This window comes from Calypte anna, chromosome 3 (assembly GCF_003957555.1).
Source record: "Calypte anna isolate BGI_N300 chromosome 3, bCalAnn1_v1.p, whole genome shotgun sequence".
Taxonomy (NCBI): Eukaryota; Metazoa; Chordata; class Aves; order Apodiformes; family Trochilidae; genus Calypte; species Calypte anna.
Window position 1 is genome coordinate 15,483,332 of NC_044246.1, and position 18,231 is coordinate 15,501,562.

An 18,231-nucleotide genomic window follows, 5' to 3' on the forward strand; every position below is an offset into this window, starting at 1 on the left:
CTGCTGCTTATCTGCTGCTTCTCCATGTGATTCTGTCCCCTGGAGAATCTATGGATGAGGAGAGACTGAGCAAACTACATCTGTGTTTTTGCTGGTGGTAGTGGTAGATGGAGAAAGATGAAGGTTGTTGCAGTGCAGTCCATGATGTACAGCTCTGCTCTCTGGCACTGGCTGGTGAAGGTCCAGAGGCTCTGCTCAACTTCCAGAGAGATAGGGAAGCTTTGGCTTTCTGCACAGCATATGAGCAGCTTCTACTTAGAGGTGTCAGAAGCAATGACAATTCAACCCTCACTTTCTGATTTGAGGCAAGCTGCTTATGCTATAAGCAACATAGAAGAGAATTCCTGGGCAAAGAAAGCTTAAGGAGAATTGTGGAAGTGTAGCTGGTGTAGAAAACTATTACTGACACGTGGCATATGTTGCTTTTCTGAATCAGTAGTGAAAGACTTTCCCAGAGTTAGGATTAATGTTGAAAATTAAACCTTTTTCAAGTACATCCAGCCTGGCAAGAGGGCTGTGCAACACTAAGCACCTACATGTATGCTTTCTTGTTTCAGTGTGAGGTGTTACCTCCAATTTAGATTTAACTTTCTGCCTCTCTGTGCTGCCCACTTTTTGAAGTGGAGAAAACAGGTTTTCAGCCCAAATAAAAAGGTGCTTTATTTTCAATCTAACCATTCATTTTAAATCTCAGTTATTAAAAGAAGAAAGCTTCTCTATCAACTCAGCTTCTAGCAGCATCAGGTTTTCTTTCCCTTTTTTAATCATAGAAATTACATGAATGAACGAAGTTAAAAAGAGACATTCATACTGACTCCTAATGAAGTTTATGTATGACTTGGAATACATTTCTCAGGAGTCAGGAAATGATGACTTGGATGCACTGCTTTGACTTTGCTAAAATCAGCACAAAAGGCCTTTGGAGAAAATGAAATATTTTGGGGCCTAAAAAAAAAAATCTCAGGTGCCCACCTGGCACAAATCCAGCAAGGAACATTTCACCAGAAATTAACTGAGTCTGAGTTTTCTGTTTGGAAGAGTTGGTCTCTTGTTTTACAAGTTTACATGCTTCCATTGAAATTAATAGGAGTCTGTTATAGAGAGGAAACTGTATAGGGAATGTACATTTTTCAGTCATCTAAAAATTACAAGGCTCCTGTAAAGTCTCTGTAAACACATTCCAGTACTACATTCACACCGAAATTACTGCTTTGATATGGTTAACAGAATTTTGAGTATTCCTTTCAATATCTTTCTGAAGAGAAGCATAAAATGAGCTTTTTTTCTTTATATTTTATTATTTTATTTTTTTGTAAATCTTTTTCTTTTCCATCTTATTTTGCATACATATACTTTTATAGTGATTGCCTGGAAAAGGTCTGGAGTAACTTGTTTACAGAATATAAAATGCTTAGTATCTGATAAGAAAGATTTCCTGAGGAGTACCTCAGCCTAAATATGTGAGGAACAGAATTCAAAGCCATACATTTATTTTCTTGTGTGAACTATTGGCCAGTTGACCCACTGACATCACCTCCAGACCGAGGTCCTTCCACAGCACTAGGCTTACTATTGTACTCCCTCAGAGCTCAGCATCCCTCCAGCTAGAGAACTGATCTTTCCTCTGGCCCTTTGCTCCATTTTCCCATCATAGGTGGTTTCCATCTATTCAGTTATTTAGTATCTCAAGCTCAAATTCTAGTCCATAAAGACAATTCTTCCAACTTAGACTAATGTGGGTTATTTTTAATTAGTTTGTTTTTGCTTTTTTGTTTTGTTTTTTTTGTTTTGTTTTGTTTTTCCCCAGAATAGTTGGTTAGAAGGGACAGAGAGATCTCATTTTCAGGTGTTGGTTTCTCTCTATTAAATGAAATAGACAAAACTGCTTCTCCAGGTGGTCCAGGCCCAGTACTCAAGTTTTGGCTCTTGGGTGGGATTTTTGTTTGGTTGGTTTTTTGTTTGGTTGGTTGTGGGTTTTTTGGGTTTTTTTGTAGTTGTTGTTGTTGGTTGGTTTGATTGGATTTTTTTCCCACTGGGGCAAAATTATGTTTCGTCCTCCTTTGCATGGAGGTACTGTGAAAATCTCTTATTTGGAAGGCACTTCTTCTGTGACCAGCTTTTTGGGAAACAGGTGACTTGATGGTCATAATTCTGGAATTTGACGATTGGGAACAGTTTGTTATGAACTATTGCAATTTAAATTGAGAGAAACTCTTATTATAGCAATATTCCAGTAGATGCTGGAAATATGTCCTGAAGTATTAATATGGATATGAAACATGCTCTGGGAATTAAGAAGAGTTGAAGAGTTAGTGTTGCTATTAGTAGACCCTGTAGGAGATGAATTGTTTCTTTATCATGCATGACCTCTTAAAAATGTAGAAAATTTTTGCCTGTGTTTGATATCTCAGCATGAACAGGATATTCTGAGACCTTGTCGACTCGCTCCGTTCTAAAGAACTGTCTTTTTCTTGGAAACAAAATGACGTTCCTGAAAACTACTTCCCATACCAAGTCCCCTCTAGACTTGAATCGCTTAATTTGTTTAATTCTGGGCTTATCCCGGTTGAGTTTTCTGTGATTAATAGCTGCTAACACTATAAACTTAGCACTAAGAACATTTCTTGGGCAGTAGCCATGCTTCTTGCAGGCTGCATTTGACTGATGTTAGGGTGTGGACAGAAGAAGCACTAGGGAAGAGGTCACCCTGAAGAGTGTCTCAGTGATGTGGACTTAGTGTTTACATTACACATCTGCTAGTTGATCTTCTTTGCAAAGATTTGGAGATGGAGGCACTAATCTATACAATTTTATCTGTTTTAAAGCTTGCAAGGCACCACTGTAGTGTGGTGGATGATATAATATGGATTGCTATGGAAGAGGGATAAACACGAGGATTCAGTAGTGTTAGTGCCATTTTCATCTCATATTTACTGGTCCAAGTGCCAGTAGTTAAAAATTAGTGATTGGCTTGAAACTTGCCTGCAAATTGTTGGGTTACATATGATATATTTCATCTTGGATTTGTCTTTTAGTCCAAATTAATAGTTGAGCTTGATATTTCAGAGCTTCTGACATACTGCAGTTCCCATTTATTTTGCTAGGAGAAAGGTGCAAAGTGTTTTGAGAAAATGGAGAGTGCTTCCTTTTTCAGGTTGAGTTTCTGGTCAGAGACACAGTCAAATGCTACTGCTACTGCTTATTACTGGAAAGATTTTGGTACTGGTTTGCTGGGTCTTCTCTACAGCAGGTAGAAAAAAAGGTGTAACAGCAATTTCAGTCTCTTTTGCACAAGAGATATTCTTGCATAAAATGTGTTTAACTGCCTGACCAGAGCAGCAGAGCTAAGACCTGAACTTGTAGTAGGAGAAAATGTATAGCTGTTTGCTGTCTTTCTTTGTATGTATTCCATCCATAATTTAAGATATAACATGCAAGAAATAAAAATATGTCGAAATGAGTTTTAAATATGATTTCAAAGGGTGAGATAGAACAAACTGAAGTGGGTTAGGAATCATATAAAACCCTGTACAATCTGTCAAATCAGTGCTGTACAGAACTAGAGACAAGCAGTTCACATGTTTTGCAAAGACATATATCACTGGATATAATAATGATAATATTTGCAGTCCTAAGGGGATAAAGATGAAACTGCTTCTCTAACAGAGGGTAGACTTCTGTTCTGTTCATATACAATCGACCTTCTCTTTGAATCTTTACTAGGGGCTGTGTACTCAGATAAACAGACTGTTTAGAAGGAGGGTTACGTTTTTTGTTATTTTGTTTTGGTTTTCACTTTTTGTTTGGTTTGTTATTTCCCCTTGTAATGTGCAGCTATAGGGGGAACTGAGGAAACCTTATGCTGCAGTCTGTTTTTCTTTGGAGTTCACTTAAATGTTTGTAACAAGACACAAGTAGCTGGGATTCAGAAGCTGAAAGAACTTGTGTCATCAGCAGGCTATTGACTTGCTGTAGGTACTCAGAAGTTCAGAGGTGACTACCCAAACATCCGCTGTGTGCAGCTTCTTTGCAGTTTTTGGGGTTATTTGAGCATACATTTAAGCAAGTGTCCTGTTCTTGGGAAAGAACAGTGTTTTGGTCAGTTACAGTTCTAGGGACTCTTCCCTAGATGTACTTCTGCGTTGAAACTTTTCTTAATCATCAACCAGTAAAGGGCCTCAATGTGAGAGGACACGACCTCTTGCTGTGAGAAACTCAGACTTGCTGTTGACAGCCCAGAGAAGGCAGGAGAATAGAGTTGGTAGTTATTGGCACAGACACTACATCCTGTATGCTCTAGACCACATAGATATGCATTGCTTTTGTGGACAACATCCTCACATTTGTTTATTTTGAGAGGTGTTCTCCCTGTCCCTCCTTTTACTGCACTATTAGCAATATGCTGGTGTTGGCCAAAGCTCCCGACTGACCATGCAATGAAGGCAGCTGGTGTTAGGTAGCAGTTTCTTTTCAGACTCTTAGGATGGATCATTACCTGTGTCACTTAAAGCATCAGCTGTGTGGAATGCAACATAAATGTACATGATATTATTCACTGCAATGTCTTTAAACACTTAACATCCCCCAAACCTAAAGCAGTAAATTACAGCTCTAAAACCACCTTTCAGTGTTGGTGTTAAGTCTCCTCCTGTAAATATTACAGCAGCCAGAAAATATATTTTATCTGGATGCCACTTAAAAATACACACATAAAACAACCCAAAATCCTTGTGCAAAACTCTCCAAATATCCATTCTTCATGAAGACACGTTAGGTTAAAAGTTCAACAATTTCACCAAGCTGTTGGCTTGGAGTTCAAGCCTACTTGCGTAATGTTGAGGTTTCAGGGCACTGAACCCAGTGTATCCTTGTCAGAATGTTGAACAAAAATAAAAATGCTGGAATAAAATGCTGCATGTGACCTTTTCTTAACTCCATTTTCTAGAACGAATTTATTTTTGGTGCCAAGTTCACAGCTCTGGAATCTGAGTAGCTTCAAAAGTAGGTATATAAACTCAACAGCACTTTGACCCTGTCTGTGCCTTGACCCATGGAAACCATCCCAATGATGGACAGAGCATCAAAATCCCAAGACTTGTTCCCTTTGTGATTCATTTACTGATGGTTTCTTCCATTTAGTGGTAACATTGCTATCAGTGGCTTTTCAGTATATGGAACTGGACTGAGAGCCACCATCTGTACTATTTCACAGAATCACAGAATTTTCATGGTTTGAAAAGATCTCTAAGATCACTAAGTCCAACCTTCAATCCAGAAAAAACCCAGCATGCCCACTAAAGCATGTCTTGAAGTGCCATGTCCATATGATTTTTTAATACCTCCAGGATGGTGACTGCTACCTTCCTGGGCAGCCTGTTGCAGTGCAAACCTACTCTTTCAGTGAAGAAATTCTTTCTACTATCTAGTCTAAAGCTTTCCAGATGCAACTTGAGGCCATTTCCTCTAGTCCTATCATTATTTACTTGAGAGAAGAGCCCAGCACCCACCTCCCTACAGCCTCCTTTCAGATAATTGTAGAGAGCAGTAAGGTCTCCCCTCAGCCTCCTCTTGCCCAGACTGAACATTCCCAATTCCCTCAGCCTCTCCTCATAGGACTTCTTCTTTAGACCCTTCACCAGCTTGGTTGCTCTTCTCTGGATACACTCCAGCAGCTCAATGTCTCTCTTGTAGTTAGGGATCCAGAACTCAACACAGTATATGAGGTGAGGCCTCACAAGGGCTGGGTCATATTCAGCAGGGGGTTGACCAGCACCCCTGGGTCCTTTTATGCCTGGAAACTTGGCCACTCCTCTCCAGATTTGCAGGAATGTGTAGAACTATACTGTGCTTCAGCTGGGCTACTGAGCAGGACATTGGCTGGTCTGCATCCTGGAACATGATTTTCCCAGGTAACATTGAGGAACACTACTTTTTAAGAGGTTTAGCACCATCCATGAAAAACACATAGAAGTTCAAATGTTGTCTGTGTTGGATTTTTCCCCAGTTATATCCATTTGCTATAAAGACTGACTTGTGTTTTCCAGTGGGAGAACTTGAGGAAAATTTTAGCACTGCAGGTAATAGTAATAGCCTGTCAATAGTAAAGAAAGCACTTGTACACCTACATCTGTTGCTAATTGCAGCAATTATAAACAAGGTATATTTCCAGTCAAGTTGAGCATTAGTGGCCTGTAATGGCCCTGAACCCAGTGTTAGAATAGAAATCAATTTTTGTATGCTATTATGACAGAGGACCACAAATGAAACATTCTTCTACTAATTGTCTGAGTAAGAAAACAACATTTCACATGAAAATGAGCTAGAGTTTGGGAAGATGTAATTGGACCTTTACCATCTGTTTGTTTTTCTTGGAGCATGATCCCAGTTCTTACAGATTAATTCTCTCTCATCAGAGGCACTTTAATGCCCTCAGCAGCTTATTTTGTCTGGAAAATTCAGGCACCCAGGATGAGGATCACAGCAACAGCAACATTTTGACTCCCAAATCCCCTGGCAAAATAGTTACATCATGTCTGGAAATAATTGGGCAATGACAGAATGGAAAATTTACAATGACTCAAACAAGACAGGGATGCTCTTAGTAATGGGGCTTTATGAGTTCATTCTTCTGAAGGTAGCAGTTCTTAATGCTACTGGGAAACTCTGGATTGACGTCCCTTGTATCTAAACTCCAATAGAAATATTGCAGAGATTTCAGCTCCCTAGACCAAGCTTTAGTAGCAGTCTGCCTTATCAGTATTCCTGGTCATTTGGTGGAGAGAGTTGAGTGGAACAGCTGTCCGAGAGCTCGCTGTATTCTTGGCTTCTTTCTTGAAGTGATCAAAGACTTGGCTCTGGAGTGTGGATGTCTCACCTCTGGGAGCTGGTCTTGTGTCTAGAACTGACAGACATTGCTGATTAGGGCAGTTTTCAGACCAATGACATTAAAGGCATTTCATACCAAAAGACCTGTGAAAGACAGGGAACTTCATCTTCCTGTAGAGGAAAGTAGTACTTTTTATTGCAACTGAAGGAGCAGTGTTCTGATTCTGTCTGTCTATCTGTGTATCTACTTGACTGATGTCATTGTGATCTGTTTCATCTTCTGTCTATGAATTCTTATACTGAATGAAGGATTTATCTCACACTCTATCTTCCAAGTCACTCGTTCCTGTGAAACTGACTCACAGGGTTGCACCCACCACCAGAAGAAAGAAAAGAAAATTAATAGTCTAACCTGAGCCCTGCTGTCTAGATCCATAGTTTGCAGAAAAGGCAGCTCAGACTCACTCTGTTGGGTAGCACAGGCACAATTTGGATTGTAGTCTTGTCCTGAATTCATGGCCCTGAGATTACAGTGTATGCTTGGCAAGTCCTAAAAATAAGATTGTTAGCACCTTTATTCTTTCAAGAATAAAATCTGGGGATTGTAGAAAATGTTTGGAAAGATTTACTACTGAATGGTATTATTCTCTGCTATGACTGGTCTTGGGTTGACACCTGAGGGGTTTGTGGGATTCTTTGGCCATATTTATTTTTATATAGCATATTTCCTACAGGCTCTTACAATCTCAGTAACGTGAAGAACAATGACATAACAACCCATCAAGTGAAGCTACTGCTGAGGTAGAGGAAATTATTGCATAAATTCCATTCTTTCAAAAACATACATTTATCCATTCTAGATTTGTGGACATTGCTAAATGCTTTACAGCAGCATCATTACTGGGGTGTGAACCATCATGTCCTGGCCAGATTTCAGCTGGGCAATTACTTTTTGCTTACCTACTTTATATTACTGTTGTCTGGTACCATAAGTCTACTCAGCAATGTACAATACCTGATTTAAGCAGTTAACTAAGAACCTACCTAGAGAACCTAAAGCCATGGCTGGGGCAATGAAGTGCAATAGCACAAAAAAAGAATTATACCGGTGGAGTATAATACAAAAAACCCCAAACAAACCATGAAGTGTAGTGAGGCTTTACAGATTGTGTCATCTAGTAGGTGTCTCTGATGAAGGGTTTTTTTCTCTCTAATAAATGTGTTTAAAAAAAATTTTTTTTCTTTTGCAGTTTGAGGTAAATGAAGTGATTACTAGAAGCTGTTGTACAATAAGCCCAAGCAAAATGTACTCCTGCCTCCAAAAATGCTGTTCAGTAGGACATCTCTGTCTTTTCTTTTAGCCAAATATTTTGTATGCTTAGACACTGAGGAGATGAAGGATATTGGTATTCCAGATAAAAACATGAATTTTATTGGGTTTTTTTGTAGTGGGAGCTGCAAGATCATCAATCAGAAATGCTAAATTGTGTAGTTTACTTGCATCTAAATGAGATGCAAGCTTATAATTAAGACTCATCTTTTGGTGTCTAAGAGGACAAATTATTTTTGGCTTGCCAAATTTTTGCTTGGAGTCAGAGTCATACTAAATTAGGACTTTTGTGAAAATAAAGTAACTTTGTAGGAGGTAAAAGAATGAATGGATTGGTCAGTCAGCTCCAGTATAAAAATGTATTGATCTGTACTTGATTAAAAGGTGGAAGAAAAGGTGTAAAGAAATAGCAAATTATTAGTAGCCAGAGTTACAGTACTGACTCCAGGTGCTTGGCTGCTCTTTCCACTTTATGTTTTGAATCTTCATTTCAATTGTTCTTTCTATGATTTTCTATGATAAAACAAAAATTGTTTTATCTGTTTGGATAGATAAATGGATTGGGAGGAACATACATTTTCTGTTTTCTTAGATTGTTTGGTTTTGGGTTTTGTTTGTGGTTTTGTAGGTTGTTTTTTGGGTTGTTTTTTCTTTTCCCTCATTCCCAGGTGAAAACAGAGAAAGTGCTGCAGGTTAATAGTTCAGAAGGCAGTTGCTTCTTAGAGTTCTTTAGCTTTTTTTGTGTTGATAAGCTGTTATGAGGTGAGAGTTATTGGATTTGCAGGCATTAACAGCCTAACATTAGTGGTCATTAGTCATCCAGCATATCCTGAGCATCATTAAAGTGTTAGAAATAGACAGGTTTTTGACAGACACGTTGCATTAAGAAGATTCATACATGTAGTTACAACTGACAGTCTGCAAATAGCCCTTGTCTCTTCTCTTATTTCAGAATACATATCCTAGGCAAATAAATGAAAAATTAAATAAAATGTTAATAGTAGATAATACTATGTATATAGCAGGAGACAATCTTTAGTTCCTTGGGATGCTTTGCATCTCTTAATCTTCTCAGTATTGTTGGAATGGTGGGTAAACAAGACTGAAGCTGAGTGCCTGGGCTGGTTTGTGTGTCTTTATACCACCTCAAGGTCTGCACCTTGTTTTAATGTATTGTGGGAGGAAAAAATCCATGAACTTTCTTCAAAATACACAGTGTATTCCAAGCTGAGCTCTCTTCTGTAATGGAACTATTAAGTGTGGGCTGCCATGGCTTGCCCAGACTGAGTGGCCATTGCTGCACAAGGTCCTGCTCTGTTTCCAGGATTTTCTTTTCTGTGATTTGTGGATCCGTTGTGGGTCTGGTGCCTTCCTGTCCTTCTTCTATCTGGAAGAAGCCTTCCAGAAAGAAAGATTTTAGCCTTGTGGATTTTAAACAGCTGGTTATTTTATTGCTGTTTGGTGCCCTGCAGACCAGGAATCTCCTTATTATGGTGACAAATCCAAACCAAAGGAGTTGGGTTAGCAATAGAGATGCATCAAATGGATTGCTTACCTCTTCTTTTTCCCCATCTCCCATGCTGCAATTGTCTTATATTGGATCTGTTGTTACATATAGCATACATGTAATCTTCCCATGGTAACTGGAATATACTGTGAGCTCATCATTTCACCATCTTTGTACTGGAGAAGCAGTGTGGTCCAGGTCACTGAAGACAAGATAAAACAGATCTCTTAAGTTTAACCCTGTATATGTATCTTTTACTGTTTTGAGCATGGTGCTTATTTTCTCCATTTCATCCTTAGCAAGTGACAATGAAGATAATTTTTATAATACTATGAAGTTATGGTGGTTTATTATTTAATAGTTGAATAATGCAGAGATTTAACTTGGATTTGGCTGTTTCAAACTAGTCCAAATTCAGGTTTCTTTCTACTGTGATAATACAGTACATTTATGTTTTATACAGCAATAGAGAAGGATAGAGATTTATGGGGAAATGGAAATGGTTTACTTTGTTTCACCTCCTCTTAGCATAAACCAGTGTGGTTCTGCTTCATATGTTTAGTCCCATACTTACCTCTGAGATGAAAGCTGTGGCTACATCCCTCAACCCTGTGTGTCTGGTGAGGATCAGTGAGATTCAGTGCTGAAAGTAAGCACAACACTGCTTTCCATTAATACTGCCTTATGTTGCAAACTGGTTTTGCAGGACTGTGTGTCTTGGAGTTCTCCCCCTTTCATGTGTTTTTCTGAAGGTGACAATACACAAATAGTTTTCTCTACTTCAGTTAAAGTCGTGCTCTTGCTGTTCACATTTGTGAAGGACAGGACAGAGAGATAAAACTGAGAATCAACTCTTCTGCACAAGAGAGCTGCTGGCACAGCAGTTGCTTCAGGTGTCTCACTGTGAAATGTTGCTTATTTAGGATATGTTTGCATGAAAGTAAAAATTTCTGAGATGAGAAAGAAGAAAAGTGTGAGATGGATTTTAGAACCTGCAATTGAGTGAGGATTCTGTTGTGCAGTTAGCATGTATCACATCCCATGTGTCTAAACCTTCTGATAAAACTTGGAAAAACTGTATTAGCTTAATTATGTTTGGTCACTGGGCCAAATGGTTTAGAAATGAACACGTACGGCCTGTCAGAGGAAGAGAACGTTGTTATAATTAGACCTTGGGCAAAGTTCCAGACTGTGACTCCTGACCTGAGGTGAACCACAGATGAGGCTGGGAAACAGGAGGGAGATCACTGTGAAGAATGAGTGTGCAGTTTGCTGTTGAAAATGACAGCAATTTGTTTGTGTTTGTGCAAAAGAGTAAGAGTACAACTTAGAAGGGCTGTGGGAAGGAGTGTGTGTTATTGGTGAATTTTCTCCAGAGAGAGATTTCTTATTGATTCTCACTGGAGCCATATATAGAAATAGATAACCACACATGTTTCATTTTTGCAATAACTTTACTTGCAAGAAGTTATTTACTTGCAAGAAGGCATTAGATCTTATATTAGAATAAAAAACCTGCACTTTTTCCATAAATTTTTATGATGGCCTTATCATCAGTTACCAGTCAGAAAAATAGAAGTGTATTTTCCCCAGATTTGATTCTTGACAAAGAAAAGGCAAAAGGGTGAGGAAGAAAAGGAAAATATTATTAATCCAAATGTTATTAGAAAATATTTATTTTGCTTAAAACTGTCCACCAAAAAAGAAAAAAAAATCAAGGAGTTGTAATTCATTCTATGAAATCCTAAGCAGTACAACTTAGGTAAATACACCTGAGCATCCTTTGGCTGGCAGGCTTAATCTTTAGAAAAACTGCTCCCGTGTAGAAATAAAATTCATTCATCCAGTGATTCAATTCTAAAATATCTGTGCTTGATTCCTCTCTAACAATCCTCAATTGTTCTTATTTTAAAAGCATCTAAATGCTTCACCTCTCTACAGCTACAGTGTTGTAGCAATATAAAAACTGTCTCGGTGTCAGTATGAATTTCCTGCATGCTGCTTATAGATGGAGTCTGAAAACACTAGGGTCAAGAGTATGAGTTGTACAATGGAGCGATGCTTGGTAAAGGGGAGGCAACACAAGGTCACTGTTCAGCTGGGGATCAGTCTTGAGGTGAGGATCAGTCTGTTCAATGAAGTTCCAAGTGATAGGACAAGAGGTAATGGCCTCAAGTTGTTCCAGGGGAGGTTTGGATTGAATGTTAAGAAGAATTTCACTGAAAGGGTTATCAGACATTGGAACAGACTGCCCAGGGCAGTGGTGAAGTCACCATCCCTGGAGGTATTTAGGAGTCGTACAGACATAGTACTTGTGGATATGGCTCAGTTAAGGTCTTGTCAGTTGAACTCCGTTATCTTGAAGATCTTTCCCAACCAAGGAAACTGGCATGTTAGCTTTCATAGCATATTCAAAGAGTTCTTATTTCCTGGTAAGGTGCCTCTTTTGGAGGAGTGCTTACCAAAATCTTGACCTGAGCTTACAAAGGAAGATATTATGGTTCTATCGCTTCAGTGTCTCAGCCACATTTTTCAAGGAGGATACATTGTCCATGCCCCAGAGAATGGTGGTCATTTGATGGATGGTGAGGAAGCCTCTAGAGAGTGGGCCAGAACTTAGTTACAACTGAATTGGTGCACTTGTAGTTATATTGTATGTAAATCAGATTTGGCTCACTGTTTTTAGTTCCTTCTAAAACAAAATGTTGTCAAACTAAGGGGTTCCAACATCATCTGTGACCAGGTTACCATAAAGGACATTGAACTTTGGGTAGTCCCTGAGCAGGTGACATGTGGTAGACAAATTCAACTTCTTCCCTTGTGAAATCTTTTAACACCTGAATCTGTTAAGTCTTTACAGCTGACAGGAAACAGAAGTTGCTGTATACATCATTGTGTTGTAGCATCAGCCTGCCCTAGTGAGTCCTGCTGAGATATACCACCCCTCAGAGAGTTGGTACAGAGAGCAGAGGAAAGTGGGCATGCCAGAAGACAGTGCCTGATACCAGCTGGCTCTTTTCAGACATGTAAGAGTTGCAGCTGATGCTTCTGCAGTGCATAAGAGAAGGTGATAGATAAATTAATCTCAGGACTGAGTAGGGCAGGTGATTCCTTCCAAACACATAGTGCCACAAGGGTGAGGGCCTGGCTGGTTTGTTTTGGGAGTTTTGTTGCTTAGTTTTTTCTTAAGCAAGCATGCTGACTTCTACTCAGAAAGCCCACATAGAGAGCTTCTGGCTGTGGTTAGTATGTTAAGTTCCACTATTCAGCTGCTGTCCTAAAGGTGCTTTTCCTAGCACAACTACTTAGTCTTTATGAGAGCTGAAGTCAGCCTTGTTCTGGCAAGCAAACAGACCAAAGCATTGTGGGGAAGGTTAGGGCAGCAGCTGCTCTGACAAAGCTCAGCTGTGTAGCTGCTGATACAGCATCCAGCATCCTGTGGTTCACTTCACCTGCCACCTCCCTCCCCGCTCCTTTGCCCTGTGCCCAGGGAGCTGAGCTTCACAACACGCTTTAATTATTTACTCTCCAAGGATGTGGCTTTTTCTGCAGATTAAATGAAAAAGCAGAGTCTTAAAAAATACAACACAAATAAGATCCTGAGCTGACAAAATACAAGTCCCTTAAATGGGCAAAATATGTGGCCCTCTGTGGACTGCACAGATCCCTCTTTTTAAACTGCTGGCAGGAGACTTCCTGTTTGGATGGGCTGCTCACAGAGGGTGTTGGGTGGTAAAATCACTCACTTCCCAGCTCCTCCTTCAGGCCTCTTTTTTGCCTTCAGGCCTCAGACATTTTTGCTTTCCTGTATACGCTTGATACCAAAGCCCCTCAAGCCTGGATCCTGTCAAGGTGGGAATTGGTAGCTCAGTAGTCAATCTGAAAGCAAGTATTAGCATTGTTTCTCCCCTGGATACATAAAGAAGTCCAAACTAGTAACATGTATTTGAAAATGTGATAGACAACATGGTCCTACTGCAATCATCCTGTCCATAAAGAATAAGTAAGTGTTTTGCCTCTCCAGAGTGTGGCAAACTGTTTTCTGCTTCATTGCTTTATTGTTTGTACACCTTTAGAAGATCTTCCATTTATTCTGGGTAAATTCTACAATATATGTTTTTTGCTTCTGGTACTTCAGTTCTTTTATTGTAGTTCTGAGAGAGAGGCCAATACTGGTCTGCAATGGCAGCATTCAGCCTTTGCCATGGGGCCTTACTGCTAAATCTACCTGCTGGGAAATCCCACATTGACTTTGTAAAAGCTTTTAAGAAACTTTTGGAAAAATGACTCTACAGTGCCATAGAAAAGCATGTTAATACCTTATTAAAGCTTAGTTACTTGTCTAGTTTGAGTGTTTATTTTACTCTTTTGTGTCTCAGATCCTTCTATGCTTTTCTAGCTGTTGCATCAGTGATAACCATTGTAACTGCAGAGAGCCCCACAGATCCAGCAGTCTTGTCATTTAATGTCTGTTGGTTTTGTTTGTTTTTTTTTCCTGCAGAACATGATCAGAAGATAGCAGCATACACCATGATCATGGCCCCCCGGAAGAGGAATCGTCATGCCTTGGGGTTTCTTTGTTGTTTCGGGGGTAGTGAGCTCCCTGAAATCAACCTCAAGGACAATAACCCCCTCCAGTTCCTCGAGTTTTCTGTCCCAATCCCACCAGCAGAGGAGCTCAATGCCAGATTCGCTGAACTTGTGGTAAGTTTCTGCTAGCAGATTGATATATTTTAGGGGCTGGATGAGCTCCTCCCTTCAAAGGAGGGATAAAGGGACTAGTAGGGATAGGAGGAAAACTTCCACTGAAGCTTTTTTAAAATTTTTATTATTTTCTTTAATTCTTTTACAACAGGACAGATTACAGTTGCACTGGGTATAAGTACAATAAAATGCTAATATATGCTGGTTTATTCTCATGGCCCTGTACAAGTCTCCAGGTGTACAACTGAGCACATTAGAGGGGACCTCATAAATTCTCTAGAGAATGAATTCCTGACAATCAATTTCTGGTAAGCAACTTTGGAATAAAATCTGCTCTATAATCCAGTACTGTGGAAAATCTTAGGGTCTATAAAGTAAAGATTATACTGTTCTGTTGATCAGTAACATACTGCTGGTAAAGTATAAGAATCAAGTGACAATGCTAATTAAGTTTCATCTGCCAGCTGCCTTTGACCCATGAAGCAGTACTCTTGCAGCAACAAACATAAACAGGAAGGGAAGCAGTTATTTCAGATGAACTTTTTTGCTTGTTTTTTTGGTAAATGTTGCAGATTCCAGTGGAAGGCAGTTGTTCTCTATGCCTGGTGTCAAATGACTTTGCTGTCTTTGCCCTCAGTTTGTATGCAAAACACAGAGAAAGGTGGTAGGTCTGTGCTGTTAAAATCTACATTGTAAAGGTGATGCCATTTGGTGCAGCTGATCAGCCATCTCATTATTACTTTGAGATCAGAGGTAATGCAACGTAAATGAGGTATTTGTAGGTGTATCTATTCCTGAGTGGTGCCAATGAGATGAGAAATAGAACAGAAAGCACAAGATCTCATCATTAGAGAAATTTGCCAGTAATTTTTTTATATTACACTTATAACATTAGCCCAGTGGTCCTTGTCCTTTAACATGGCTTCTAATTGCCATAGCAATTAAAATAGACATATAATGTGGGTATGCAACTGGAGGTTTAAATACAGGCAGCCATACTATGTCATACCAAGCATAAGGACAACTGCAATTTGTCAGATCAGTCATCTAAGAACCTTGCTACTGTTTCAAGGTGAGATCCAAAGCAGATGCCTAGGGAAGAACATGAGATGTGGCCATAGGGTGATTTTTCTGGAGTAGCCTCCAACCCTCTAGCAATTTTCATTATCTAAAGTTGTTTTCTGTATATATAGTAAATTGGTATGGATTTACTTTCCATTAACTGTTTCCACCTTCTCTAGCACCCATGATAATGTTTTTGTGGCACTCGCAGTATTCTGTGGAAGGGGTGTGGGATGGATTCAGTAGGATTTGCAGCTGTTTCAGGAAGAATAGGGTGTGCAGGAGATGATGGTCGACTTGCTTCTGACTAAGCAGCAGATAGAGAATCTCCTCTTACAGAGATACCTCACAAAATACGTGTCAGTATTTAAATCAGCTTGCTTTATATATGACAATACTTGAATTCCTCTAGAAACGTGCAGCTGACTGGAGAATTCTGCATTGTGACAGGTATCTCTCATGGGTAAGAGTCTGCTCTTAAGTATTGTTTTTCCCATGCAAAGATTTACTTGCTGTATCAAAGTTCACCTTTCTCCAATACTCAAGCCCATTGAAGCATTCAATCCAGTCTTCCTGAAGATGTCACCAACAAATGTGCTTTGCTCCTGAACTTGGCTTGCTAAAACTTGAACTTAGGTACCTGTGGGTCACAGTGCTGCTTTTGCTTACTGAGAGAGTATCAATTTCTGTCAGGAGTTTGTGGTGGTATTAAGGGTGATTTTAGCTTTTTGTTTTATGCCTGGCAGATACTGGATATGTGCTTGTGGCAAAACAGCTCACAGCTGCTTTATGGAAGTTTTTTAAACAGTATAATTTATAATGTTTTCAGTGCAAAATTTAATGACAAATACAGATGATGATCTGTAAAAATTTTTGGCCCCAGAAGTTTGTGAGTTGTTGATCTATGCTGTAACTTTTTAAATGTTCTGACAGCCTGTAAATGGCATATACATTTCAGACAAATGAAGCCATTGAAATGAAAAAAGGTATTAATATTCTTATATTTAGTGATAGTACCCTATCCATCATTGCCTAAGAAGGGACCTAGCAAAAACAAACAGCAAAATGCTGTTTTTCAGAAGGTTAATGATGTGTATTGCACATTTTGATAAAGCTCTCAGATAGGATGGTGATGCATGTCCACAGGAGTTCCTGGGTAGTCAGGTAACATGAGAGTAGTAAAGCCTTTAAGAGTGAGAGAACCTGGGTTAAATATCAGGCTGGCAGAATGCAGAATTTGCCTGGAAGGGAATGTTTGCCCACAAGTCTGGACTAATGCATATTCTATGAGACGCCAATATAAAATGGCTACATCTGTATTGACAGCTCAGATGAGATTTTAATTGGATTAGAAAGATTCAGTCTGTAAATGTGCCAGTGTAAATCAGCGACCTGGAAGTGCCTCAGAGGTCTCTGTGCTGTGTACTGGCTTTCCTGCTGCTTATCTATCAGGGTTTAGTCTGGGTGCACTTGTACTATATAAAAAACAGATTTGTGTGTAAAGCCTTTTGACCCAAATCCCCAAGTGAAATGATGACACCAACGTCATCTGAGATCTGTACTGCAGCCTAGGGGGTATAGCCTCATCTTGCCATCTGCTCTGCAAAGGGTATAATAAAACACTGGTGTGCCTGAATGAGTTTTTAAAAGCTTTTTCCCACCCCCTCTTGTTGTAGATAAAATCTGGGGCATTATCCCATATAAGAGTTAATGGCAAGAAGAGCTGAGCTTAGCTGTGCTGGAAAAACCTCCCTTGTGATGGATTTTCCAGTCTAGTAAATATTCAATATGTTTCTACCTGCCTTTATGAGGAAAATTGATGTTTTGAGGACCAGAATCATGTCTTCTCTTGTTCTTGTAGTCCTTAAATTAATATTATGAAAAGTGAATTTGGAGATGTCCATTTTGCAAGATGAAGAATGTGTTGGGATCCTTTCTGGATGGAATCACATCTCCAGAGCTTGCAAACTTGCTTGTGTAGACTCCAGACTAAAGCAAGTTATACATGTATACAGGCTGCTGTGTTTAGGGGATGCACCCAGACCAGCCAGCTGAGTAAAGACAGCTGTGGTAACAATACAGGTAAATCCTTATCACAAGCCTAGATGCACAAGGCAAAAAGCATACAAAAATACTTGTGACCATGAGATTTGCCCCACAAAGGGTCAATTTCATGCACACAACAGACAGAAGGCAGAACAGCTGACTTTACTGTCTCTCCTTCAATTAACGGGCAAGGAAGAGAATCTTTAGAGAGCAGTGTGTGGTGTGGTCCTGAATCCTCATAAATTGTAAAACTGGCTCTGCCTGACCATCAAGGCTGTTCTAGCCAGCATCACTTCTGTTTTCTTCCTCAGTCTCTCTTCTCAGCTGGCACTGTGTGTTCTACCATGTAGTAAAGCGCTGCTGCAGTTGGTGGTCTATTGGCGGGCGTCAAGCTGGTTTTGTGCCTGCTGGCAAGCTGGTTGTACTAAGCACATGTGTTTTTCCTTGTACAGACTGATTGAATAAATCGGAACTGCAAAGAGTCTGGAAGAACTGTCACAAGGCAAGGGGAAATAATTTTTTTCATGAAATAGCTTTTCCACGCCCATTTTCATTAGCAGTGGTGCATTCTTGTCACAGTATGTTCTGATTCCTTTTGCTCAATATTAGAGTCCTGGTCTCTTCTTGTTCTTTAAGGCTGGTGTGCTGCTTGATGATAAAGATTTTACCATCTAGATCTCTCTTGCACCAGCAACCTGATCCCAGATGTGAAGTCAGACCATGTCAAGAAGGGTAGCTAAAATGCTGGATATTCAGA

General features: G+C 39.6%; 1 protein-coding gene across 3 annotated transcripts in view; it reads left to right on the forward strand.

The window, feature by feature from the left end:
- The window catches only part of DAAM2 (dishevelled associated activator of morphogenesis 2), a 199,111-nt gene that overhangs the window by 68,097 nt on the left and 112,783 nt on the right, over positions 1-18,231 (forward strand). For 2 of the 3 annotated variants that reach the window (XM_030447860.1, XM_030447859.1), the window contains one exon: positions 14,164-14,366. In XM_030447860.1, the coding sequence (XP_030303720.1) occupies positions 14,193-14,366 (174 nt within the window). In that variant the 5' untranslated portion in view covers positions 14,164-14,192. Of the gene's footprint in view, positions 1-14,163; positions 14,367-18,231 lie in introns of those variants that run through there. The other variant, XM_030447861.1, reaches the window with a different exon arrangement.